The sequence below is a fragment of the Corvus hawaiiensis genome, chromosome 39, assembly GCF_020740725.1.
Source record: "Corvus hawaiiensis isolate bCorHaw1 chromosome 39, bCorHaw1.pri.cur, whole genome shotgun sequence".
NCBI lineage: Eukaryota > Metazoa > Chordata > Aves > Passeriformes > Corvidae > Corvus > Corvus hawaiiensis.
Genome location: NC_063251.1, coordinates 83623 through 108798, shown reverse-complemented (window position 1 = coordinate 108798; position 25176 = coordinate 83623). Strand labels below are relative to the sequence as shown.

The following is a 25176-nucleotide window of genomic DNA, read 5'->3' as shown; positions in this document are numbered from 1 at the left end:
AGACCCCGTCCCTGGTGCGACAGAGATAAAGCACCCCCCAATGTCTGTAGGTCTTGCTTTAATTATATGATCACGATCCATGATTCATTAACAAAGCACAAGGTCGAGGGTGCTGGGGGAAGAGAAGGAGGCGGAATCTGGGGGGGCTCCTGCCCCACATTTTGAACTTGATATTGGCTGGTAACAAAACCCCCAGAGGGGCGGGAGGGGAGCACAGGGGGAGGGTGCCCTACACTGTCTATAGGGCTGCCCCATAGGGACAAGGCATCCCCTGTTGTCCCCGTGGGAGGGATCCAGCACCCCTGTCAAGCCCAGGGCCCCTTCATAGAGCCCCAGGGATCCCTATAGCCCCAAGGAGTGGGTCATGCACCCTTACAGGGCACAAGACCCCTCCACAGGGCCCCAGGGCCACTTCATAGCCTTGACGGGGGCCAGGCACTCCTATAGAGCCACCTCCCCAGAGCACCTAAGGGAGAGGTCAGACCCCCCCCAAAGCCCCTTCGTGGGGGGTCGGGTGCCCCTACAGAACCCACAGGATCGGGTTGGATTCCCCCCAACCCCCCCACCCACTGGGGGGAGGGGGGTGTTAGGCGCTGAGGAAGAGCCGCTGGTACCACTTGTTCATCTGCTCGAGAAAGATGAAGGTGAGCACGGTGTGGGGGCCCAGGCGGGCGTAGTAGGGGGTGAAGCCCTTCCAGAGGCTGAAGAAGCCTTCATACCGCACCACCTTCAGCAGCACATCCTGGGGGGGGGGAAGAGCAGTATGTCAGGGAGACCCCCAAAATATGGAGAAACCTTCTGAAAAACAACATGGATGCTCTCCCAAAAGGATGGGGAGCTTTCTTGAAATAACATGCACACCTTCAAAATGATAGGGAAACCTCCCAAAACTATGAGAAACCTTCCAAAAATGAGGGATCCCCACCCCACCAAAATAGTGGGGAGCCTTCCCCAAATGCCAGGGGAGAGCTCCCCAAAATTACAGGCATCTCCTCAAAATGACCTGAATTTCTCCCCCACCTCCAATGATGTGGAACACCCCCAACATGGTGTGAAACCCCCCGCATGAAAGGGGACTCCTCCCAAAATTGACAGAGGAGCCCCTCCTAAATTGTTGGGGACTCCCAAACGGTGTAGCCCTCCTAAACCCTGCTCACTCACCAGCCCGTTGCGGTACTCGGGTTTCCCATCTATTGTCCGCATGTTCTGGATCCTGTTGGGAAAAATTTAGGGGCAAACCACGACGTTTTGGAGTGGAGTGACCACGTGTCACATCTGTGATTATCTAAAGGGGAGCGGGGGACCCCCCCCCCAAAATGAACCCACCGGGTCTTGACGATGTCGACGGGCATGGAGGCGGCCGTGGTCACCAGCCCGCTGATCATGCTGGCGCAGAAGTGGCACAGGATGTCATCGCGGAAATGCCCTGGGGGCACCCCAAAACATCAAAGGGGAATGGGGGGAGACGGCCCCAGGATTTGGGATTTCCCCACGGCAGACCCCCACCCTGAACTCACCAGAGTCAAGCAGGAATTGTTTGGACTGGGAGTAGGAGGCAAGCTGGGCAGCGTTGACCACCACAGCACGGGCCATGGTGGGAATACAGCCCTGGGAGAAAATGGGGTGGTTGGGTGAGTCCTGTGCACCTCTAGACCCCACCACATCGCCCCCTGCATCCCCGCTTTCCCCCCCAGACCCCGCTCTCCTCCCTCACCACAGCGGGGATACGGAACTGGGGTGGGAGGCGGGAGTGTGGGGGACACCCGGCTTCCCCCCCATAGCATGAGGCCAGCCCCTGCACCCCTGGGAAGGCAGCAGGGGAGTCATGGAGGATCTCAGGGTCCCCCAGCCCCCACCTACCCTCCACAGCGTGAGCACCCCCTCCTCCCTTGCCATCCTCACAAGGGCGTCGAACACATTGCGATACCCGCGGCGCTCACCAGGGGGCAGCCTGGGATTTGGGGCAAAAGAAAGGGATTTTGGTAAAAAAAGCATACTTGGGGGGGAGGGGTGGAAGGGGGCACAGGTATTTTTTGGAGGATTAGGGGCTCACCTGCCGTCAGCTGTCATGCGGATGAGGGCCACCTCAGCTGGGGTCCCCACGAAGGCCCCCGCGGCTCCTGCTGTCATGCCCATGGCTGCCTTGGCCAGGAACGGAGGGGGGGTCCCATCAGCCCCCCCAAAACGCTCCAGGAGGACGCTGTAGATGCCCAGGCGCGTGGTGGTGTAGGTAGCTTGGCGAAGAAGCCCCGCCGAGAGCCTGGGGGAACACAGAGAATGGCAGGGGTCCCAAAAATGGGAGGGCAGGAAAGGGTCACAAGGCTTGCAGATGCTTGGGGTTTTGAGGTTTTGGGTGGTCTGTACCGCACGTAGATGACCGGCAACCTCTTGTAGCATGGGATGGACCCCAGGGTGTCCAGGGACGTGGGGTTTGGGGGTTCAAGAGATGTCCCAGGGAATTGGAGGTTCAGGGTGGTTGCAGGGTGTTTTGGAGGGCCCGTACCCCGTGTAGATGCCCCTCAGTCCCTCGTGGCGTAGGATGGACCCCAGGGCGTGCAGGGACGTCCGGTACTCACGGCCCTTGGCCCCGGCCCCGCTCAACTGCATCCGGTTCTTCACCAAGTCCAGGGGCTGCACGAAGACTGTGGCCCCCATCCTAAAGAAAGGGGGTCAGGGAGCGTCAGGGGGACCCCAAAAATACTCACACCGCTCTCCACAGCCCCCCAAATCCACCCACAGCCCTCTCGGAGGAAACCTGGGGTGAGGAGGGAGTCTGAAGGAGTTTTGGGGATCTCTGGCGGGGGGCACAGGGAAGTCTTGCGGGGAGCTGGATGGGATTTCGGGAGGTTTGAAAGGGTTCAGTGGGTTTGAATTGATTTTGGAGGGCACTGGGGCTTGGGGGGGTCTGCAGGGGGCTTGGGGAGCATTTGAGGGACTCAGAAAGAATTGGGGAGGCTGTGGGGGGCAGGCAATTGGGGATCGGGGGGAGCTAAAGGATGGGGGGGCTGAGGGGTTAGGAGGGGCATCGGGGGTGGTTTCGGCGGCTGAAGGGAGTTTAGGGGCGAGCTGAAAGGTCTGGGCGGGGGAATCTCGGTTTGGGAGTGCGGGATCGCGGTTTTGACGGGGGACATATCTCGGTTTGGCGGGGGTGGGGTGGGGGGGGGGCTCTCACCCGGCCAGGCCGCCGAAGAGAAACTTCACGGACTTCGGGGAGGTCTTGGGCCTCTCAGCCGCCGGCGCCGCCGCCATCGCGGCCGGGCCCTGGTACCGGGGGCGTGGGGGGCGCGCGGGGTCCGGCACCGGCGGCGCCCCAAGGTGACTCGGGGGGGGGGGGGGGGGGGCGCGGCGCCAGTGCGCCTGCGCGAGGCGCGTGCGCGGCGCCGGGGCGGGGGCCCCGCGCAGGGAGCGCGGCTTTGCGGAGCAGCGCCGCCTCTGAGGGGAGCGGGCGTGGCCGCGCGCCCCAGGGCGCGTTCCCTCCTCACGCCTCCGATTGGTGGGAAGCGTTTAGGCGGGAAGAGGAATTGTTCAGTAACCCAGGGGATTGGCTAGGGCGAAAGCAGGTGCTGAGTAGCCTCGCCCCTCTCTCGCGAGATTCCGCCATCTTGGGGGGCTTGAGAGGAACCGGTGGCGGCGGGAGGGGTCGGCGACCGGGACTTCCCGCACTCGGTCCCGCCGCTGCTCAGCGTCGTGGGGTGATGCCTCGCCAGTCCTGTTCCAGCCGGTGAGTGCTGGGGGGTACTGGGACGCACTAGGAGATGTTGGAAAGCATTTGGGACACTGGAGGGCGCTGTCAGGCACTGGAAGGCTCTGTGGGTATGCTGGGAAGCACTTTTGAGCGCACTGGGGGTCACTGGGAGGCACTTCGGGTGCACTGGGGGTCACTGGGAGGCTCCTTGGGTGCGACTGACGGGCACTGGGGGGCAGTGGAGGCAGTCTGGGTCTACTGGAGGGCACTGGGGGCATTCTTGGGTGCATCGGTCAGCACCGGGGTCCCTCGGAGTCCCCGTACCCGTACTGGTACCTCCCACTAACCCCTACTATCGATTCCAACTGGGAGTCACTGGTGAGGTACTGGAGACCACCCCCATCCCTAGCACTTCTATTCCCCTCCAAACCCTGTCCCTCCTCTCCAGCCCCCCCCCCCCGCCGCAGTTTTGGGGTCCCCTCAGGTGTTGAGGGTTGTCGGGGACACCAGAGGGCAGACGCTGTCAGGGATGACACAGGTGACACCACCATCCTGCAGGTGTCAGGGTGCTACAGGTGACGCGGTCACCTGGACACGGGGTGGGAGGGAGGCAATGACACTGTCCTACAGGATGTAGGGGTGCCATGGCTCCACAGGTGACAGTGATGGGGTGCTGGTGTGCCCCAACCTCACAGCCATGGGGGTCACCTCATGGTAGGGGCAAAGGCATGCAGGGGGCCCCAACACCTGGGTCCCTCCATGCTGGGTGAGGGGGTCGGAGGGATTGACACTCCATCCGGCCCACGGCCCAACTCCCGATACCCCAATTCCCCCCGTGGGGCAACTGTGGGCCCTTCCCCCCCACGTCCGTGAGTCAGACGGGGGGGAGGGGGGGGAACAGGAAGCGCCGGAGCCACCACGTTGCCCTTATATGGACTCGATGGCACCGGAGCCGCTTCCTCCTGCCCGGACGCCTGATCCTGCCCCACATCACCTTCCCACATCCCCATCTCTGCCCTACGCCACCTTCTTCACCCAACATCAGCCTCCCCATCTCTCTCTGCCCCACCCCATCCCCCCACATCCGCACTGCTGCCCTTCATCACCCCATCCCACCAACCTCCCCAATCCCCACCTCTGTCCCAAATCACCCCATCCCACCACTTCCCCAATCCCCACCTCTGCCCCACACCACTGCCTGAACACCTGGGGCCCCCCCTCACAATTTGCCAGAATATCTAGAGTTCCTGCCCCCCAATTCCCCACAGGCCCTTTCTGTTCCTCCCAAATGTCCCCCAGCCCCCTTGTTCCATCTTGCCGCCCCCCCAGCTGCTGTCTGGACCCCCAACTGACTTCCCCCCTGCTGCTGGTGCAGCCCCTGCCATCAGTGCAGCCCCCCAATAAAGCCTCTGCCTCCAAACTTTGCCTCCTGAGAGTCTGGGGGGAGGTCACGGGGCGGGTGCTGAGGCATCACCCCCGCCCCATCGCGGACTTTGTCCCCCTGGGGCACGGCAGCACCCTTGGACCCGGGTATCCGGGGAGGCCTCCCCGCCCTGGGTGGAGGGCAGGACCGCGCCCCATGGCCCCGGCCGCGCATCGAGGTTCCCCCACAGCACCCAGATCCCTGAAATCCCCGACCCGCAGCGACTCCCCACAAGGGCACTTTATTGCTGCCGGCAGCGGGGATCGGGGTGGTGACAGAGGAGTTGAGGATGGGGTCCTGCTGGTCCCTGGCGGCTCCTGCTGGTCCCTGGGGGTCCAGGGGTCCCCGAGGGGGTCCCGGGGGTCCCCCCAAGCCCCCTCAGTACTGGCTGCGCCGCAGGTGATTGGCCATCTCATAACATTTCTTGTTGACGCAGCCACCGTGGACTCCCTCCTTGCCCATGGCCAGCACGATGGCTGTGGGGGTAGGGGCATAAGGTGGGGGGGCGTCATTCCCAATCCCCCAAAACCCCCATCAATCCCCAGACAGACAGAGGGGAGAGGGGCAGGAAGCAACAGATGGGATGAAGGGACCCCGGGACAGGTAATCTGGGGGGACTTGGGGCAAGGGGGAGGGGGGACATTAACGGGAAGCAGGTCAGGGGTGACACAGGTGAGAGGGCAGCAGGTGACGTGGCCAGGTGGAGTTGTGTGGGGGAGAGGACACAGAGTGACATGGGGGCGGGGGGGGGTATCTGGGGAGCAACAACTGCTTGGGGTGACACAGTGAGGCCATGAGATACGTGGGGGGCACGTGCGGAGGCTTGGGGTCACGGGGGGTGACAGGAACAGGTCAGGAGGTAATAAAGGGTGACAGGAGAGTGTGGGGGTGGGGAGTGATACAGGGTGATGGGGTGGTTCCAGGGGGAGGTTCCTCTTGTTGGTGATTTTGAAGGTGGAGGGATCACAGGGGAAGGGGATGGCAGGGGGTGTGCTGGGGAGGGTGATGGGGGTGACACGGGGGTGGTTCCAGGGGGCCCCTCACTTTTGTTGGTGATGGCGGCCGTGATGTTGAAGGTGGGCGCTCCGGCAGCCCCCTTGGTGCGCAGGTCCATGCTGTGCTCCCCCTCCACCAGCAGCGAGTCCCGGATGACGGAGCAGCGCAGCCCCCCCAGCGTCAGTCCCTGCACCAGCAGTGGCCCCCGCTCGGGGCCCACCAGTGCCGCCACCTCCGCTGGCTGTTGGTACAAGGGTCAAGGGGGCACCCCAAAAACAGACCCCAGACCCCCAAAACCCACTCGTGACCCCGTAAAGAACACAGCTGTCTGGGGACTGCCATAACTCCCCCTGCTCAAGGTCCATCACTTTTGCAGGCCGGACAAGGGTGGGGACAGGTCAAGAGGACCCCAAAGGCCCACCCAGGGACCACCAAAACCAAACGCAGACGCCAAACCCCCGGGCAGGGCCCCTACAGGGCACTCGGCAAACAGGGACTCTCATAACTCCCACTCCATGACCATAAAAGGGACCCAGGTGTCCTGGGATCCCTATTACTCCCGGCAGGGACCCCACGTCTGACCCCTGATCCCCAAGGGAACCCCAAGTAGAGGATCCGAGGATCCCCGTAACCCCCCAAAACTCGAGACCCTCCAGAGCCAATGCTTCCACCAGCTACCACGGGGGAGAACAGGTCAGGAACCCCAAAAACAGCCCCCCAGGAACCCCATAAGGGACCCCTCAAACGAACCCCCCAGGGACCCTACATTTAACCCAGTGTTAACCCAGAGAGCCCCATCGGGACCTTAAGTCCAGGGACCCCCATGAGCCCCCCCCATAGTCCCCCGGGTGGCCCAGGCGTCCTGCGACCCCCATGACTCCCCCGTGACCCGCAACCTGTGACCCGTGGGCCCTGGGGACCCCCCGTAAATCCCCCATGACCCTACACAGGAACCAGGGGTCCGGTAGCTCCCCTTTCCCACCATGGGCCTCCCCAAACTTCTCTCCTCCCCCCCCCCATTTCCGTGGGGGGAAGGGGGGAGGGGGGGTGCGCGCGCGCCGCCCCTCCCCCACAGGAAGCCCCGGCCGCCCCTCCTCCACCGGGAAGTGGCCGCATTCCGTGCATTTTTAGAGGGTTTTTAAGTGGGGAGGGGTTCCTCCACCCCCCCCCCCCACCTCCCCGACTAGAGCCCCGCCATTCACTTAGGGGACCGCAATAAAATAGATGGGAAGTGGAGAGGGAGGTCGTCCAACCACGTGGTGTTCGCCCATCCCCCCTTCCCCGGCCGCCTGCGACCCCCCCCAAAGTGCTCGAAACGGGGTTAAGGAGGGGACTGCCTCGCCGCCGGGACCCCCCCCCCGGCCCCAGAGCCCCCCCAGCACCGGCCCTCCCCCGGCACCGGGTCCCCGGGCATGGGCAGCGCCCGCGCCGCCGCCCCCCCCCCCCCAACCCCCCGCGCTCCACGCTGGCGCTTTTGCGTTTTTCTCCCTTTTTTGTCCTTCCCGGAGCCCGTCGCGGGAGGGGCGGGGGGGGGTCAGCCCCGCCCCTCAGCGGCCACTGGGTCCCCCCGCCCTCCGCGCGCTTGGGCGGGAAACGCCTCGGCGCGCTAGCCCCCCCCCCCACCCCCGCCAGTCCCGGCCTCTCACCGTGATATTGGCGAAGGTCTTGCCGGGGGCGGCGGCCCAGACGGCGGGGGTGTCGCGATAGCCGACGATTGCGGCATCCTGGCAGGTGCCGTCCGCCAGCAGCGTCTCCACGTAGGGCGCCCACCCGCTCATGGCGGCGGCGGGCGGGCGGGCGGGGCGGGGAGGCGTGGCCTGCCGCGGGGGGCGGGGCTGCGCCTGGGAAGGGGCGGGGTTTTCGTCCGGCGCCGGCGCAGTGCGACCCGAGCGCGGCGGCGGCGGAGAAGCGGCGGCGGCGCCGCGCGGCGGTTTTCATAGGGGACGGCAGGGGGCGGGGCCTGAAGGGGCGGGGCCTGAAGGGACGGGAACGCCCCGCGCGTCCCGGAGGGCGCGCGGCGATGGGGGGGGGAGGGGGGAGGGGGCTTTGTATCGCGACCCTTCCCTCATTGTCGCGACGTCTTCCTCCCATTGCGATCCCCCGCGTTGTCCCAGCCCCCACTGTTATCGCGATGCCCGCACTCCCATTATTGTGAACCCTTCCCTTATTGCGCCCACACCTCCCCTCAATGCAATCCCCTCGTATTCTGGATCCGGCGATTATCACGACGCATCGGCCCCCGTTATTCAAACACCCCCTCAGTATCCCGACACTCGCTTCCGTTATTCCGACCCTCCCCGTTAACCTCGACCCCCACCCCTTATTGTGCTCCCTCTCCCCCGTTAGTCCGACTCCCCCCCCGTTATCGCGACAGCCCCGCGGTTATCGTGATCCCTCCCGACTAATAACGAATCCCCCGTTATTGCGCCACCTCCCCCTATATTGTGAATCACGGTTTTTCTGATACACACACGCCCTTATCGCGACACCCCGCCCCGCGCTGGGCCCTACGTGCAGCCCCGAACGGGGGTCGCTAGCGGGGGATGGGAGTTCAATGTGGGTCTGGGGGTGCAGGACTCCCGCCCCTCCCCCCGTGGGTCGCGGTTTGACTCAGACCCGGGCGGGACTTTCCGGGGGGAGGGGGGAGGGGCAGCGGTTTCACTTCCTGCCCCGGAGTGGGGGAGGGGTCCGGCGGTTGAGGACAGGGAAGGGGGAGACCAAGGCGTTCGGGATCGTCTCTCCCCGAGGGGGGCCGAGGGTGCCACGACCCCCAGTGCCGGATTGGGGGGGTCGAGGGCTCGTGAGGGCGTCCGTTCCACCCCCCATAAAAGGCCCGGACCCGCCCCCCCGGCGAGAAGTTCCCCGGGAAGTGGTCAAAGCCACCGCCCCTCCCCCACGCTGTGGGGCCCATGGGGCTGAGTCGCCCCCCTCCCCCCCTTCGGTAGTCCTTCGGGGTTGAACTCCCCCCCCCCGCAAAGGACCTTCTGCACCCCCAAAACCTTGTCCCCCCAATTCGCCCCCTCCCCTTCTGGCTGGGGCTGTTTCTCCCAGGGCCTTCAGGCGGTGCTCCAGCCCCCCGGCTGGGGGTCGTGTTATCGTGACCTTTAAGGGGGGCTAAAAATAGCCCCAAAGCCAGGGGGAGACGCCCAAGGACCATCGCCAAGTGCTACCAGCCCCGGGCACTTGGGGCACCACCCCTAACCCCCAGCAGGGACTCAATTTGACCACGGTCCCTCCAGGGGAGAGGGGCAAAGAGAAGGGGATAAATTATCCCGGCGGCCCCTGTGGGGGAGGTGGAAGGGTCCCAGGCAGAGGCAGCACTGGGTGAGAGGGGCCTGGACCCGCCCTGGGCCCCTTTGAATGTCCCGGGTGCTGGGGAGAGGGGTCTGGGCTCACTCAGGGTCCCCCGTGGGATGGGGGGACATAGGGCCCGCTCAGGGCACCTGGACACAGGGGTTCCATCCCCGGGAGCTGGGGGGGGGGGGGCCTCTGTGGAGTCCAGGGTCAGGCTGGGATGCCCTTGACCTTGGCTTTGACCCCTGGGTCCCCTACCCCACACAGCCATGTCCATCCAGAAGATCGTGGCCCAGGAGATCCTAGATTCCCATGGGAATCCCACAGCAGAAGTGGATCTGTTTACAGCCAAGGGTGTGGAGGGGCAGGGGGGGTGTTGGGGTGGGGGGGGCTCATGGGGGGGTTTGAGGACTTGGAGGAGGCTCAGGGTTGTGGTGGAATGTATCAGGAGTGCTGGGGACGTGGAGAGTCCCAGGGCAGGCAGTGACAGTCCCCTCCTACCCCAGGATGGTTCTGGGCAGCTCTTCCCAGTGGAGCCTGCACTGGGATTCACGAGGCCCTGGAGCTCCAGGATGGGGATGAGAGCCACTACATGGGCAAAGGCGGGACTTTGGTAAGCTGGGACCTTGAGAAAGGGGGAAAGTGGGCACGGCCAGTGACCCCCAAAAACATTCAGGGACCCCCAAGACCCTGAAAGTCCCAAGGAGGTACCCTAAAACCCAAACAGATCCCCCCCAAGAGCCAACAATCCCTCCAGTGACCCCCCCAATGGTCCAACCAGACCCCTCGAGAGCCTACAACAATCCCAAGACCCACTTGGGTCCTCCAAGAGCTCCCAGGATTCAAATAGATCCCCCATGATCAGCTGCCTCCCCCGCAATGACCCTCCAAGACCCAACTGCATCCTCTACACCCCCACCCAAGACCCAGCTGCATCCCCTAAACCACCCCTCAACACCCATCTCATTCCCCCCAAGACAAAACAAGCCCCCCAACCCTTCCCACATCCCCAAATCCCCACGTGTCAGGTCAGAGGTCACACCTTCTGCCCCCTCCAGGGGTCCTGAAAGCCATGGAACACATCAACAAGACCCTGGGCCCAGCTCTGGTGGAGAAGGTGCATGTGAGGGAGGGGCAGGAGGAATTGGGGGACACTTAGGGGTAGGCAGGGAGGCCGACACTCCCTCCCCATACCCCAGAAACTCAGCATGGTGGAGCAGGAGAAGATCAAGGTCACGATTGAGATGGACGGCACCGAGATTGGTTGGGTTTTGGGGTCACATCATGAATTTGTGGTAATTGGAGAGAGGTCATGGGGCAGTGGGGCAGGGGTGAGAAAGGGCAGGAGGTGGAGGGGGGGCACCTGGACACCTGGGTCCATCTGCCTTTGGAGGGAGGACAATTAAGGGGGGTGGTCTTCAGGCCTGGATGCCCAGGTCCCCTTGGCCAAGGGTCAGCATTGAGCGTGTCCACGTATGGGGTCCCTGTGGTCTCTGGAGGGATTTGGGGGACCAAGAGCGATTTGGGTCCTGGTTGCCCCAGGTCTGTCTCTGCTGGGGTGGGGGTTCAGGGGAGATTTGGGGATTCAGGGGGAATTTCGGCCCAGCTCCCTGGGTGCCCTTCCAGCGCTGGAGCTTCTGAAAGCAGCCATTGGGAAGGCTGGGTACATGGACGAGGTGGCCATCGGGATGGACACGGCAGCCTCTGAACTCTGCCATGAGGGCAAATATGACCTGGACTTCAAATCCCTCCCTGGATCCCAAGCTCTTCATCACCGGGGAGCAGCTGGGGCAGCTCTACCAGAGCTTCATCAAGGACTACCCTGCTGAGCACTGGGATGAAACTGAGAGGGCACTGGGAGGGACTTCGATGGCACTGGGAGGGCACTGGGAAGGCACTGGGAAGCAGGGGAGTGACACTGAGAAGGACTGCGACGCACTGCAGGGCATTGGGATGACCTGGAATGGACTGGGGCGTAACTGGGAGGCACTGGAAAGGCAGCTGGGGACTCTGATAGCTGATACAAGGCCGTGCCCAGGGCCGCAGGGTGGTCACTGTCCCTCTCCCACACCCCCAGGTGACTGGGCCATATTGGTGCACACTGGTACATCCTGGTGGCTGTTTCCCCACCATGGTGTCAGTTGAGGACCCCTTTGACCAGGATGACAGGGACGGCTGGAAGCAGTTCTTGACACAGTCGGACATCCAGGTGGTGGACAATGATCTGACAGCGACCAACCCAAAACTCATCGCACAGGCGGCCAAACTGCAGGCACGCAGCTGCCTCCTGCTCAAGGTCAACCAGATCAGATTGGTCACCAAGTCCATCCGGGCGCAAGTCCTCCGAATCCTCGTGCAACTCCCTGTGCAAATGCCCCGCACCGAGTCCATGCAGGCGTGATCCTCGTGTGACCCCACACCCTTGCGCGGGGGTCATCGTCCCCGCGTAACCCCCTCGTTACGGAGTCCATCCGGGTGTGAGCGCACGTGCAAATCCCCCACAGCTGAGGCCATCCAGGTGTGACTGCACACACAAATTCACACAAACTCTTGTGAAAACCCTGACCACGGAAGCCATTCAGGCTGAGTCTATGCAAACCCTCCTGCGAATCTCTGTGAAAGCCCCCGGCTCACCGTGTCCATCCAGGCGCGAGTGCGCAGGCAAATCCTTGCACAAACCCTCGGGAAAAGGCTCCTTGGGAAGAGGCCTTGTGCAAACTCATACGAGGCAAGGCCTCTGCACAAAAATCTCTCATGGAAATGCCCCTCATCATCCAGTGCAAAGCCCTTGTGTGAAAACCTCAGGCACAACCCTCATCCCAGCTCATGTCCCCATGTCACCTCCCGTGACCCTGCCTGTGTACCTCCACAGGTGCAAGCTGGCCCAGAGCTACAGCTGGGGGGTCATGGTGAGTCACCGCTCGGGCGAGACTGAGGACACCTTCATTTCGGACCTCGTCGTGGGGCTCTGCGCTGGCCAGGTGAGTCCCAGCATCCCCTGTCACCCCCCTGTTCCCCCATGACACCCTCCATTGTCCCCCATCCCCCCAGATCCAGACGGGGGCTCCCTGTTGCTCGAAGCGCTTAGCCAAGTACAACCAGCTGATGAGGCGAGGGGTCTCCACGTCTGTGTCCCCTCCCTTGTCCCCAAATCTGTGTGCGTCCCCCCTTGTCCCCACATGTCCCCAGGGGTCCCTGCTGCCTCCATGTCCCCACATCCCCCACAGAGAGCTGGGGGGGTGCCCAAGCCCATCCCCATGTCCCCCCCAGGAGTGTCCTTGTCCCTGTGAGTGCCACATGTGCCCCCGCCCCTTCCCCAACCCCCCCACGTCTGCTGACCCCTGGATCACCCCCATGTCACCCCACTGAGCTCTCATCCCCCCCAGGATTGAGGAGGTCCTGGGGGATGGGGCCAAGTTCACGGGGCGCAAATTCCAAAATCCCAAGGCCACGTAGGACGGGGAGAGGCAGAGAGGCCCACCCTGCCCCCCCCCCGCCAAGGGGTTCCCCCCACTTCGTGAAGTAAACTTCATGAAGTACCAGGAGCTCCCCACTCATGCTTTGTTGGGAGCGGCGGGACACGCACACACACAATCTGGGATATGGGGGTGCCCCCCCTCACCACAACTGCCCCCCAAAACAGACATGGGGACCAGGCCAGGAGATGAGGTGCTTTATCACCCCTGCTGTGCATCCCTGTCACCCTCCCCCACACTGTTAAATACCCCCGGGGGCTACAGCCCCCCCACCACCCTCCTATCACACAGAGGGGCCCCCGGGGCCCCCCCCGGCCCCGCCCTCGTCCTCCGCCTGCCGCAGCCGCTTCTTGGCCCGGATCTCATTCATGGCCTCTTCGATGGAGCGCGTGTCCCGCTTGTTGGCCACCGGCACTGGGGGGGCACAGGGTGGAACCAGGTGGCTGTGACTCCCACAGCGACCCCCCAGCCCTCCATCGAGAGCCTAGGTATTTGGGTGCCCAAAACTCCCCCGGGAAGGGATCCAGGTATCCAGGACACCTCCAGGCCTCCTGGACCCCCGGGACCCTCCTGGACCATCACAGACTCCCTCGGGACCTCCCCGGGACCCCCTGCTCACCACAGCCATACGCCTTGTTGGCCTCCATGGTGCGGGCAGCAGCTTTGGCGGCGTCGGAGCCGATCAGGTGCCGATATTTGTCTTTGTAGTCGTTGGGGGGACCCGGGGGGGCCGGGCCGCGCTCAAGCTCCGCCTCCTCCTGCTGTGCCGCCAGCTCCTGGGGGCAAGGCGTCAGCAACAAGCCCCGCCATACACCACCCGCTCAGGCCGCACCCACTAAGCCTGTGCCACACCCATATAAGCCCTGCCCCCACTGTGAGTGCATGCCACACCCATCTGGCCACGCCCTGTTGGGCCCCACCCATATCGCAATTAAGTCCCGCCCCACGGCCACTAAGCCCCGCCTACCCGGAGGCGACGCCGCTCCTCAGCTCGGGCCGGGTCCCACTCCTCGCCGCGCCGATACGCGTCCAGCTCCTCGTCCGACGGCGCGAACTCCTGGGGACACTGGCATCGCCCTGTGTTCCCTCACCTCCCCTGGTCCTCCCCACAGTGTCTCCCGCCATCCCCCACCTTTTTGAACACCATTACGTAGCGACTGTCCTCGTCATCTCCAAAGGAGAAGGATGTCAGCCCGGCCACCTCCGCCACGTCGTGCCTGGGGGAACAGGGAACTGCTGGCACTGGGGCTCCCCAGAGGGGTCCTTCCCCCCCTCACAAGGGTCCCCAACTGCCCCAGAGTACAGCTGCCATCCTGGTGTGCTCCTGTCCTGCCCCGTGTCTCCAGTGTCCAACGCCAGTGTTCACAGTATTGCCCCAACAGTGCAGCCATAGTTTCCCCAGTGTCCCCAGTATCCTCCCAAGTGCCCTCCCATCCCCACGTCCCTCAGGGTCCCCAGTGTTCTCCCAAGCACTCTCAGTGTCCCCTCTGCCCCGCCCCTGCCCTCCCAGTGTCCCCCTAGTGCCCCGCAGAGCACACGGTACTCCCCCAGTGCCCACCTTCCCAGTGTGCCCAGGGCCCCACTCACAGGATGCTCCTCTCAATCTTGTTCATGGGCTGGAACCGGCGCCGGGGCTCCCCGGTGGCCTGGATGAACTGGGACACCTCCTGCTCCATCTGGGGATACACGGGCAGTCCAGGGGGGCCCAGGAATTTGGGGGGGCCCATGAAGAGTAGCCTGAAATGCCCAGTGATGCCCGTCCCCCCACTCACCCTCTTTCTGAACTCGACCTTCTGGCGCTTCTCCTGCTCCTGCAGCTTCTTCATGCGAGCGGCTTGTTCTGGAGCGGACAGGGAGGGTCAGGTCGGCAGGGACCCCCCCCAAAACCTCCGGGGGGCGGAGGGGGCAGGGCCAGCACCATCCCGGGGATGTCACTGAATGGGCGGGGCGTGACCTGGGATGGGCGTGGCGTGGGGCGTGGCCAGACCCCCCCCCCCCCCCCCCGTCAATCAGGAGAGCAAGCGCGTGCACAGAGAGGGAGCGGAGCCAGCAGCCCGCGCGCGGCGGGGTCTCCCGTGAGGGTGGGCGCCGGGAGTGGGGGGGGTTGCGAGGGCGAAGAGCCGGGACGCGCCGCTCCCCGCCCCGACCGGTCGGTGCCCCCCCCCCCGCCTTCCCCCGGTGCCTCCGCGTCCTCCCCAGCCCCGCTGACCCCGCGCCCGGCGCCGCGTCTCGCCGTCGGCGGCGGCGGGCGGCCGCTCCATGGAGCTCAGGATGGAACCCAGCAGGTCCAGCTCCGCCATCTTGCGACGGGGCGATGCGTGACGCCGCGCGCGGGCCGCGGCCCCGGCGTCTTGCGTCATCGCGTCGGGGACGTAGGAGGGCCCGGCCTCTGGGGAAAGGGGCGGGGCGTTCTGGAGAGGGCGGGGGACTGGGCGTGGCCTCGCCGCAAAGGGGCGTGGCCTGGCCTTTAAAGGGCCCGCCGGGGTCTGCCCGTGAGGGGCCGCCACTCCCCGCCCCCAACAATGTCCCCTCCCTCCCAATGTCCCAGTGTCCCTCTCCACACATAAACACACACACGCATCGGGTCTTTTACTCCCGCTTCCTCGTTTTTTAATGGAACTTTGTACAAAGAGCCCACACGGGGCAGGGGGAGAGTGGGGCATGCGGGGGGGGGGGGGGCTGGGTACAGGGGCGAGTGAGGAGGGGGCGTGGGGTGGCTCTTCCCCCTTCTTCCCCTCCCCACGAGCCCTCTGGGGAGACCCAGACACACAAAAACGCCTGGGGGACACAGGGAGGGGAGCACCCCCCATGCCTGGGCTCCCCTGCAAGAGGGGGTAGTGAGGCCCCCCCAATGTCTGGGTCCCCGGGGGGGCGGTGGAGCCCCTCCAGTGCCTGGATCCCCAGTGTGGGTGGGTCACGAGGCCAGGCCCCGCGTCTGTAAACTGTCCACCTCCTTGTTCTGCTTTAGTTCCTCCATCCTGAGCGAGGAAACACGAATTGGGGAGGGGGGGGCAGGCTCTGTTGAGACTCTGCCCCCATGGTGTCACCTGTCCCCAACCCCCCCAGTGTCACCTGCTTCCACCCACCTCTGGGTGACATCTCCCAGCCACACAACACCTCAACCCATGTCCCTGTGTTGCCCCGCAATGTCCCCATTTCCCCTCACTGTGTCCGACCCAGTCCCCGACCCTGTCCCCTCCCTGTCCCTCCACAACGTCCCCGTACCGGTGGCGGCAGCGCCGCAGGAACCTCATGATCTTCCGGGCTGCCTGGTCCTGCTTGAGGGTGAGGAAGGTGCTCCTGGGGGAAAATGGAGCGGAGGGTGAGGACCTCTCTGTCCCCAGTACCCCTTGTCCCCAGTGCCCCTCAGTGCCCCTCAGTGCACCGGTGCTGGCGGAGGCTACGGAAGCGCTGCTGGATGAGCACGGCCGCGCGCCGGCGCCGCTGGAATCGCTTCTGCTCCGCGTAGCTCCGGAACTTGCTCTGGATCAGGATGGCGGCCTGCGTCATCCGCTGGAACAGGGCGAACTGGGGGGACAGGAGGATACCAGTGTCACAGCACCCTCAAACAGGCGCCCCAATGTCACCCCAGTGTCCCAGCACTCCTGCGTCATCTGCTGGAACAGGGCGAACTGGGGGGACAGAGGGGATACAGAGGGGGGCACTCCAATGTCACCCCAATGTCCCAGCATCCTCAAACGAGGGCCCCCACGTCCATGTGTTCCGGAGCCCAGGCATCCAGAGACCCCAAAACAGTTCCGAAAATCTGGGTGCCCCCCTCCAACACTCCCCAGGGAAACCCTGTTACCTTCAGAGCGATCCAGGTCAGCTTGTGGGGCAGAGAGAGAGGGTTGGGGGGGGATCTGGGGTGCCCGGGGGGTACCCAGGAGGGGTCCACGGGGTTTTCAGGTTCCCCCCACACCTCAGTACCTGCTTGTACTTGCGGTAGCAGCGCTGGATGACGGCAGCCGCCAGCTCCTGCTGCTCCTTCAGCCTCCGGCCCTGGGGGCAGCGACAGGGATTGCGGGGCTCAGCGGTGCTGGGGAGGCCCCAGAGAGGCCCCGGGGGGTTTTGGGGTGCCGGGAGCAGGGGGTACACACCCGGTACTTGCGGAAAGCGCCCTGGACAAGGCGTGCGGCCTCATAGAGCTCGTGCTGCTCCTGGTCACTGAGGGTGAGCAGGGCCACGGCCCCCCCCTCACCCCGCGCCCCCCCTGACGCGTTCAGGAACTCAGCCCAGCCCGCGGCCGAAGGGGGGGGCGGGCCGCTCGGGCACCCCCGGGGACCCCCGGGAGGCTGCCTCTGCTCTGGGGAACACACAGGACACAGGAGGGTCAGGGGGGAGGGGAGAGGATGGGAGACACCCCCCCAGGGAGGAATCTGAGTGTCATGGAATGTCCCCAGGAGGACACTGCGGTCTTCCAGGAGCCAGGGAGTTGTCCCCCCCCCCCGGTGGGGTACTGGGGTTTTGCAGAATGTGGGAGACCCCCGCCATGGGGACGCTGGGGTATCATAGGACGTAAAGGGCCCTCCCAACAGATACTGGGATGTTCCAGGCCACGGGGGAATCCCCAAGAGTATCCTGGGGTGCTGCTGGATGTGGGTGACCCCCCCCAGGGATCTGAGGGTGCCCCCGGACACCCCCCAACCCCAGGAGTACCTGTGAGGAGGTGCAGGGGGACGGTCAACACTCTCCAGGTAGGTGGCCAGCCAGGCCATGGCGGCACCAAGCCCTGCTGGCCCAGCTGGCCCCGGCGTCCCGAGGGTCCCCCCTGCTGATCCCAATGCTCCCAGTGCCCCCGGTGGCCCCCCCGGTGCCTCCTGCTTGATGCGTTCAGGGGTTGCCTCGATGATCTGTCGTGCCAGTGTCACCACCTCGGCCTAGGGCAGGGGGGACGTTGGGACTCTCCTGCGCTGGGGGTGTCCCGAGCCCTGGCTGTCCCCCGCCTTTACCTGCAGGGTGTCGGAGGGTGGGGCCAGGGCATCCTCGGGGGGGCTGGGGGGCACTGCCACCCCCCAGCTCTCATCCTCGGAGGGACCAGGGGGGCCGGGGGGCAGCGGGACGGAGCCAGGACCCTCCGAGAGCCCCGACGGGGACGACAGGCTGCTGGCTGTGCTCAGCCCTGGTGACAGGGGGGACATGGCAGCGGGGTTTAGTCCTGGAGAGACACACCTTGAGGGGAAGGGGGGACACGCAGGGCATGGGGAGAGGACAGGGGACACCATGGGGACACGCCACGGACACAAAGAAGCTGGGGAGGACAGAGGACAAGAGGGACATGGGATGCACAGGGAACACAAAAGGGGGGGACAAAGAACGTGGAGGGGGAACTTGGGGACACCTGGATCCACAAAGATGTGGGGGAGGACAGGGGACACGGTGGGGGACACGGTGGGGGACACAGCGGGGAAAGGCTGGAGGGGACCAGCGATGCCTTGGGGGCACATGAAGGGGGGCAGGGGGACAGGGAGGGAATATGGTGACAGTGACAGCGGTCAGGAGCAGTGAGGGGACACGGTGACAGTGGCCACACCACGGTGGTGGTGACCAGGAGCCCGGGAAAGGACACAGTGACAGAGGACAGGAAGGGGACAAGGTGCCAGTGCCATACCTGTGTCGGGGCTGGCAGAGAGCGGGGAGGGGATGCGCAGCCCGGGCAGGTGACAGCGCGGGGACGTGGGTGACACCTGCAGCTCCTCGAGGCGGGTGACCAGGGCCAGGTGGCCGCGGGCACGTGCCAGGGCCAGTGGCAGCCGCCCCAGGGTGTCGGGGACGGCCAGCGCCCGCCGGTCCCAGCGGCACAGCCGCTCCGCCGCCTCCCGGTGCCCCAGGGCACACGCCCACATCTGGGGACACGGTGACACGTGTCAACAGGGTGTCCCCAAGGCGTCCCCCATCCCGAGACGCCGTCCCTTCCTGAGCCACCACCCCACGCCCCATCCCCTTGCTGCCACTGCATTCCCAGCCCTGCCTCCGTGTCCCCACTGTTACCACCGCGTCCCCAGGGCCCTCAGTGTCTGCAGTGTCCCCTTACCAGGGGGGTGCAGGAGAAATGGTCCACGTTGAGGGGGTCGATCTCCTGCTCCAGCTCCAGGCTGTCAGCTGCCAGCATCCTGCAGGAACAGGAAGGGACATGGACAGGTGTCACATCCAGTCGGGGACACAGCCTGGAGGGGCTCACCTCTACTTAGGAGCATGGCCCGGGGGGATCGCCATCACTATCCCCACCTCGTGCCAGTCCGGGTCCCCAACCAGCCCCTGTCCCCAGGTGCCCTGCTCACCGCCAGCGCCGCAGAGCCTCCACGAGGCTGGCGTAGCCCTGGGCGGCCGCCAGGTGCAGCAGCGTCATCCCACGGAACGTCACCCCGTGCGCCAGCATCGAGGTCCCCGATGTCCCCGGCGACGTCCCCGGCCAGCCCGGCCGTGCCATCATGGCCTCGCAGATGGCCACCACCCGCGCCTCAAAGGATGACCCCGGCCCCTGTCCCCAGGGGGGATGTCAGGGGACACCAGGGCACAAGGAGAGGTGTGTGGCGGACCCCAGGGAACGCCAGCCTATTCCAGCAGATGCCGGGGACGCCGCGCAACACCGGAGTACATTAGAGGATATCGGGGACATCACAGGACACGAGCGAGCACCAGGGATCTTCAGGGGCCATGTGGTGACTCAAGTGTTGGGGGAGGCCTCACCTGCTCAGGGCGGGTCTCAGACGGGGCCCCCCGTGGGGGCAGAAGGGGCGCGGGGGGGGGCAGGGCCCCCAGACGCGTCTCCAGCTGCTCCAGGCGCTCCAGGATGGACAGACGGAACTGGGCCTCTGGCAGAGCGGGGAACCAGGGGTGAGGGAGGCACACCCCAAACACCCTGACCCCGAATAGTGTCACCCCATGGGGAGAAGGACAGGTGTAGGATCCCCATAACAGGACCCCAACAAGATCTCAGGTGTCTGGGTGCCACCCCCCGAGGGCATGAGCTGTTTCAGGGTGTCCCGTCCCGTTCTGGGGGGGGTCCTGGGGTGTCCTCGCTCACCGTCCAGTGCCAGCCAGTCCAGCTGTGCCCCGGGGGGGCCCCGGGCTGCCCCCCGTGCCCGATACTCGAACGGGGCCGCGGCCGAGAGCAGCCGGGGGGGACAGGCCACGCGCAGGGCGGCCACGCCGGCCTCGTGGGCTGTGGGGGGGACACGGAGGTGGGGTCAGCGCTGCAGGAAGGGGGGACACGAGCGGGGACCCCGCCGCGGGGACACTCACGGGGGCAGTAGCAGCGCAGGACACCCGGCTGGACCAGCGCGGCCGGAACCGAGGTACGGTCGAAGAGACAGGAGTAGGCGCCGGGGTCCCCCCATGGGCCCGTGATCAGCACCTTCACCCCGCCCTGGGGGAACACGGGGGGGGTCACTGGGGACCCCTGGGGATGGGAGGAGAGAGGGCGAGGGGGAAGAGGACAACCCCCCCTCCCCAAAGCGCTCACCTCAGGGTAGGACCACTCTGGGGAGAAATCGGTGATGGCCACAGGGGAGTCGCTGGGGGGGGCCGGGGGGGACGAGGGGAGGTGGGGAGCGTGGGGGGCCTCGCGCGGGTTTGGAGGGACCCCCGCATCCCCTGTCAGCAGCTCAGGGAAGGGGTGGGGGAAGGGGGGCTGGGGCAGGGGGGCGGCGCTGAGGGGGTCGTGGGGAACCGTGCCCTGTTTTACTCCCTCCTTCTCCTCCTCCTCCTCCTCCTTCTCCTCCTCCTCCTCCTCCTCCAGTTTTGGGGGTGCGGCTGGGGGCGGGGGGGGAGCGCCGGGGGGGGGCCTCGGCCTCGCAGCCATAGGTCTGCCCGCGGCGGGGGCTGTTGAGGAAGCAGTCGGGGTCAAAGGCAGCCGGGGGGGGCGGCGCAGTGGGACAGGTTCCCTCGGGGGTCACCAGGTGCTGGCTGGGCGTCAGGCCCAGGGGTTGCTCGGGCCCCCCCGGCGCCGCCCCCCCACCCAAACTGGCCACCACCAACAGCGGCAGCCCCCTCGCGGGGGGCAACGAGGGGGCTCGGGGCCCTTCGGGGGGTGCCGTGCCTCCCCCCAGGCCCGGGGAGGGCTGGGTGGTGTCAGGGGAGGAGGGGGCGGGTTTGGGGGCGTCCCCTGGTGCGCCCCCCCCGCCCCCCCGCTCCACTTTGGGGGAGATGATGCGGTGTTTGGTGCTGCCGCACTTGTGGCCGGGAGTGCCTGCGGGGTACAAGGGAGGGGAGGGTTAGCAGGGGACAGGGAAGGTTTCGGGGGAGATTTTAGGGTCCCAAGGGGAGTCCTGAGGGGAATTTGGGAAGGTCCCAAAGAGATTCGGGGTGTTCCAAGGGTGTTCAGGGTGATCCAGAGGAATGTGGGGTTGTCCCAAGGAGTTTGGGGCAGTTCTACAGGGGTCCAAGGGACAGTTTGGGGTCCCAGGGGCTGCTCTCAGGGCCCCGAGGGGTTCTGGGGGTTCCCAAAGGGGTTCAGGGCATCGCAGTGGCTTTCGGGGATCCCAGGGAGCGTTCAAGAGCACCCCAGGAAGGGCTGGGAAGGTCCGGGAAGGTCCCAGGGAGATGGGAGTCCCAGTGGAGTCCCCCGGGTTTTGGGGGTCCCATTGAGCTGGAGGAGCCCCAGGAAATCCCGGTGGGTTCGCCAGGGGTTTTGGGGGTCCCGGGGGGTCCTGTCTCACCCAGCCCCCCGGCGCAGAGGCAGGCATGAGTGCGGGGGGGCGGCCGGGCCTGGTGCCGTTCCAGGATGTGCTGCACCAGCTGCTCCAGGGACAGCCCGGGGGGAGCCCCCCCATTCCCGCAGCCCCACTTCACCCCGTGGACTGCGGGAGAGGGGGGGAAAATCCCTCAGGACGGGCATTGTGCAGTGCACTCCCTATCCAGCCCCCCTAAAAAGAGCCACACACACCCTCCCTCCCACTTCATCCTGCAGGAAAGCAAGGGCAAAACTGCTCAAGAACAAGGTTTGGGGCGTCCTCCCCAATCCCCCTAAAACGGCCTCACACTGCCCCAGTCCTACTTCATCCCACAGGAAAGGGAAGGCAAAACCCCACAAGGAAAGAGGTTTTGGGGGCATCCTTCCCCTCCCCAGCCCCTTCATCCTTTAGACCGTGAGAAAAGGGAGAACAAATCTGTCAAAAAAGGGGATTTGGGCTGTCTCTCCTTCCCTCCCAAAATGCCACACCCCCTCCCCCGTTCCCACACCCCCGTTTCTCCCCACAAACCGTGGGTAAAACCCCTCTGGAAAAGGTTCTGGGGCAGCCCCCACTCACACATGGGGCGCAGCTGGGCCACCAGCTCCTCCTGGGACCACTTGAGCCACTCGCGGGGGTCGGCGGTGGCAGCGCAGATCGGGGGGGCCCCGGCGCACAGTGGGGGGCTGCAGAGCTGGGGGGCGCAGGGGCGGCCGCACTCCTCCATGGCCGGCACGTTCAGGTAGTGAACCAGGACGATGTCGGGGTTCTGGGGGGCACACAGGGGAGTTCAGGGTTGGGGCCAGGGCCCTGGTGGCTCGGGGGTGTCCCGGTGCACCCCATTACCTGCAGCAGCCAGTAGCAGCGGCGGTGGAAGGTGGGGACGATGGAGGAGTGGACGTAGCAGCCATAGAGGCACTGGGGGGACAGCACGGATTGGGGGATCCTGCCACCTCAAAGAGAACCCTAAAGCAGCCTTTGGGAGGGTCCCCACATCCTGTGGGGGCCTCATATCCGAGTATGGGGGACCCCAGACTTCCAGCTGCCTGGCTGGAAGAGTCTGACACCCTCAAATTGCCCCCCTAGGGATCCCCATCACTCCCAAACCACCCACTGGGGCTCCTGACATCCCCAAACCACCAACTAGGGAGCTCCCAGCATCCCTGGACTTGCAGCTGGGGATCCTGGACCACCTAAACCACCCACAGGGGGTCCCTGGCACACCAAAACTGTCCCTTGAGGGGACTCAGCACCCCCTGAGCCCCCTCTTGGATGTCCTGACACCCTCAAGCCCCTCCCTGTGCATTCCCAGCCACCCCCTCCCAGCTCCCCATACCTGAACCAGGAGCAGTTTTACAGAATGGGGTTCTTTTTTTGGGGCACCAGGTGCTTCTTTTGGGGAGGGGAGGGCTCTGTTTTGGGGCCCCCCCGCCTCCTACCTCCACCCCCTGCACCTTCAGCTTCATGTGGTCCTCGCGTGTCGTCTTCCCATCCTTGCGTTTTTTCCAGCAATACCCGTCCTTGCGGTACTTGACCTTCTTCCGGTTGTACAGGATCACTGACCCATTCTGCGGCCTGGACACGAGGTCAGGGGGGCCCCCTGGGAGCCCCCAGGGCACCCCCAGGCCCCCAGGGCATCCCAAGGGCCCTCCCACCTGGTTTTTGGGGAGCACGAGAGCCACTCGTCATGTTTCTCGAAGGTGATGAGGTACGAGGCGATTTCCTGGGGGGAGAGGTGGCCCATTTGTGTCCCCTGTGTCCCCTGTCCCCCGCCCGCCATGTCACTGCATTGTCCCACCCCTGCTGTCACACCGTCCCGCTGCCTCGATGTCGCCTGTTCCGCCGTATTCCTACCCCTGTCCCCGTGTCCCCCCATCCCACCCCCCTCCCGTGTCCCTTTAATGCGCCTTCCCTGCGTCCCCACATCGCCTCCCACATCTCCAAGTACCTCCTCTATATCCCGTGTTGCTTCCACGCGCCATTCCTGTGTCCACACATGCCCTCCCGCGTGTCCTCCATGTCCCCACATGCCCTCCTCTGAGCCCCCAACGCCCCCTTGTGACCCCCCACCTCGTTGGTGTTCCAGCGCAGCTGTTCCTTGGGCAGGACGGGACATTTGGGCAAACATTCCACCAGCTTCCGGGGCAGGAAAACCTTCAGGTGGCTCCTCTCTGCCGGGGGGAGGGCTCAATGTCCCCACCGGGTGTCCCCCCCGGTCCCCCCTTGTGTGTCCCCCTCCCCTTACCAGAGACCTCGGGGGGGTCCTTGCTGCTCATCTCGGGGCACACACGGGGCCCTCAGGGCTCCCCTTGGGGGGCACAGGAAGGGCTGGAACCTGCAGGGGCCCCCCAAAAATGGGTGATGGGGTGGAGGAACAACGAGATGACATCGCGGGGGACACGGGACCAGGGTCCCCGTCACCATCCTCAGCACCCTGCTCTGTTACAACCAGTACCTCTGCCGTACATCCCCCCCATCTCCGCCCCATTGCCCCCCACATCAGTACCCTATATCCTCCTGCATCCCTGCTCCATAACCCCACACACCCCTCCCCACAACCCTGAACTGTACCCCCAGCTCTGCCCCACTGCACTCCCCATCTCTATCCCCCCCCACCCCCCACCTCATTGCACCCCGCACCTCTGCCCCATCGCACCCCACATGTCTATCCTACATCCCTCCCACCGCGCCCCACGGCAGCCCCACACACCGCCCCAGTGACACCCCCCCATCCCCGCCCTCGGCCCCGCCCCGGCCCCCTCGGCCCCACCTGGCGCCTCAGGGCCGCCGCCGCCGCCGCCCCCGCCCCCGCCGCCCGCCGCCATCTTCCCGCCCGCTGGGGCCAGCGCCGACAGCGCCGCCGGCGCGTGACGTAGGCGCGTAGGGGGCGGGGCCGCGCCGCCGGCGGTGGGCGGGGCCGGGGTGGGGGCGCTCGGGGTCGTGTGGGCGGGCGGACACCGGCAGTGAATTTTATCGCTTAAATTGCGCAAGTTCCTCGCTGTCAGCCGCCTTATTGACCGTACGTATGAATTTACACGCATTCAGTCATACCGCCACGATAAACGCTACAAGTCGAGCTACCGATTACGTTTTCAGGGTACATAACCACCAAATAATAGTATTTTCGATTGCACGAAGACTGCGGCTACTATTGGGAATAAACTTTCTCGAGGCCGTTTTGAGGATTCGGAGGCCTTTTGGAGCCATTTTTGGGCCCTGCCTGGAGTAGAGGCCAAGGGTTCTCTGTGTCGTGGGGGGGTCCTGAGAGTGAGGCGAAATGGAAGAAAAATGGGGAAAAATGGAGGAAAAAGTATGAGAAAAAACTAGGGAAAGGGGGCCACGAGGAAAAAAGTGGAAGCAGGAAAATGGGGGGAAGGGGTGAGGGAGGGGGAGATGATGCAAAAAAGAAGAAAAGTGTGAGGAGAAAACGGGAGAAAGAGTGAGAGAAAAGTAGAGTGAACGATTGAAAAAAGTGAGGGGACAAACTTGTGAAAATTTGAGGGGAATAAAGGGAGAAGCCTGAGGAGAAAAATGGGGAACAGTGTGATGAGAAAAGGGCCAGAACAGGGAGAAAGGGTAAGGGAAAAACGTGTGAAAGAAAAAAGGGGAAAAGAGAGAAAAGTGAGAAAG

The 25176-nt window shown here is 65.1% G+C and overlaps 5 protein-coding genes across 5 annotated transcripts in view; 1 reads left to right on the top strand and 4 right to left on the bottom strand.

Moving 5' to 3' along the window:
* Positions 1-41: 41 nt before the first annotated feature.
* On the bottom strand, positions 42-3336 carry SLC25A11 (solute carrier family 25 member 11). Its single transcript, XM_048290395.1, has 8 exons — positions 3173-3336; positions 2504-2656; positions 2054-2260; positions 1861-1951; positions 1518-1608; positions 1327-1426; positions 1162-1213; positions 42-742 (listed from the first exon to the last, which is right to left on the bottom strand). Exons 1-8 carry the CDS (start codon positions 3247-3249, stop codon positions 587-589), a joined length of 927 nt encoding a protein of 308 aa, XP_048146352.1. The 5' UTR covers positions 3250-3336; the 3' UTR covers positions 42-586.
* A 144-nt stretch (positions 3337-3480) lies between these two features.
* The window catches only part of KIF1C (kinesin family member 1C), a 30344-nt gene continuing 8648 nt past the window's right edge, over positions 3481-25176 (top strand). The window contains 3 exon segments of the mRNA XM_048290393.1: positions 3481-3721; positions 9905-10011; positions 12271-12379. Of these exon segments, the coding sequence (XP_048146350.1) occupies positions 9971-10011; positions 12271-12379 (150 nt within the window). The 5' untranslated portion in view covers positions 3481-3721; positions 9905-9970.
* Positions 5331-7917, bottom strand: PFN1 (profilin 1). The gene is made up of 3 exons (XM_048290399.1): positions 7751-7917; positions 6153-6345; positions 5331-5584 (listed from the first exon to the last, which is right to left on the bottom strand). Exons 1-3 carry the CDS (start codon positions 7880-7882, stop codon positions 5487-5489), a joined length of 423 nt encoding a protein of 140 aa, XP_048146356.1. The 5' UTR covers positions 7883-7917; the 3' UTR covers positions 5331-5486.
* Positions 13057-15249, bottom strand: SPAG7 (sperm associated antigen 7). The gene is made up of 7 exons (XM_048290396.1): positions 15084-15249; positions 14647-14714; positions 14462-14550; positions 14007-14091; positions 13842-13931; positions 13494-13650; positions 13057-13288 (listed from the first exon to the last, which is right to left on the bottom strand). Exons 1-7 carry the CDS (start codon positions 15232-15234, stop codon positions 13158-13160), a joined length of 771 nt encoding a protein of 256 aa, XP_048146353.1. The 5' UTR covers positions 15235-15249; the 3' UTR covers positions 13057-13157.
* On the bottom strand, positions 15460-23888 carry CAMTA2 (calmodulin binding transcription activator 2). The gene is given in 24 exon segments (XM_048290392.1): positions 15460-15852; positions 16100-16182; positions 16184-16402; positions 16683-16703; positions 16805-16876; positions 16975-17136; positions 17138-17180; positions 17534-17754; positions 17827-17996; positions 18486-18720; positions 18909-18987; positions 19156-19355; positions 19565-19689; positions 19902-20039; positions 20120-20243; positions 20340-20657; positions 20659-21065; positions 21535-21675; positions 22126-22315; positions 22393-22464; positions 22986-23121; positions 23202-23269; positions 23617-23717; positions 23792-23888. Coding segments are annotated over 24 exon segments (3420 nt in total). The 5' UTR covers positions 23823-23888; the 3' UTR covers positions 15460-15788.

Coding starts and splice junctions, on each gene's coding strand:
- SLC25A11 (XM_048290395.1), bottom strand. CDS start 3,249: ATGGCGGCGGCGCCGGCGGCTGAGAGGCCCAAGACCTCCCCGAAGTCC. Junction 2,261..2,503: donor CTGAGGGGCATCTACACGGG/GTACGGGCCCTC, acceptor GTGTTCCCCCAG/GCTCTCGGCGGGGCTTCTTC. Junction 1,952..2,053: donor CGCATGACAGCTGACGGCAG/GTGAGCCCCTAA, acceptor CCCAAATCCCAG/GCTGCCCCCTGGTGAGCGCC.
- PFN1 (XM_048290399.1), bottom strand. CDS start 7,882: ATGAGCGGGTGGGCGCCCTACGTGGAGACGCTGCTGGCGGACGGCACC. Junction 6,346..7,750: donor AGACCTTCGCCAATATCACG/GTGAGAGGCCGG, acceptor TTGTACCAACAG/CCAGCGGAGGTGGCGGCACT. Junction 5,585..6,152: donor GGCCGCCATCACCAACAAAA/GTGAGGGGCCCC, acceptor CTACCCCCACAG/CCATCGTGCTGGCCATGGGC.
- SPAG7 (XM_048290396.1), bottom strand. CDS start 15,234: ATGACGCAAGACGCCGGGGCCGCGGCCCGCGCGCGGCGTCACGCATCG. Junction 14,551..14,646: donor AGGTCGAGTTCAGAAAGAGG/GTGAGTGGGGGG, acceptor GTGTATCCCCAG/ATGGAGCAGGAGGTGTCCCA. Junction 13,651..13,841: donor AGGAGCGGCGTCGCCTCCGG/GTAGGCGGGGCT, acceptor CCTTGCCCCCAG/GAGCTGGCGGCACAGCAGGA.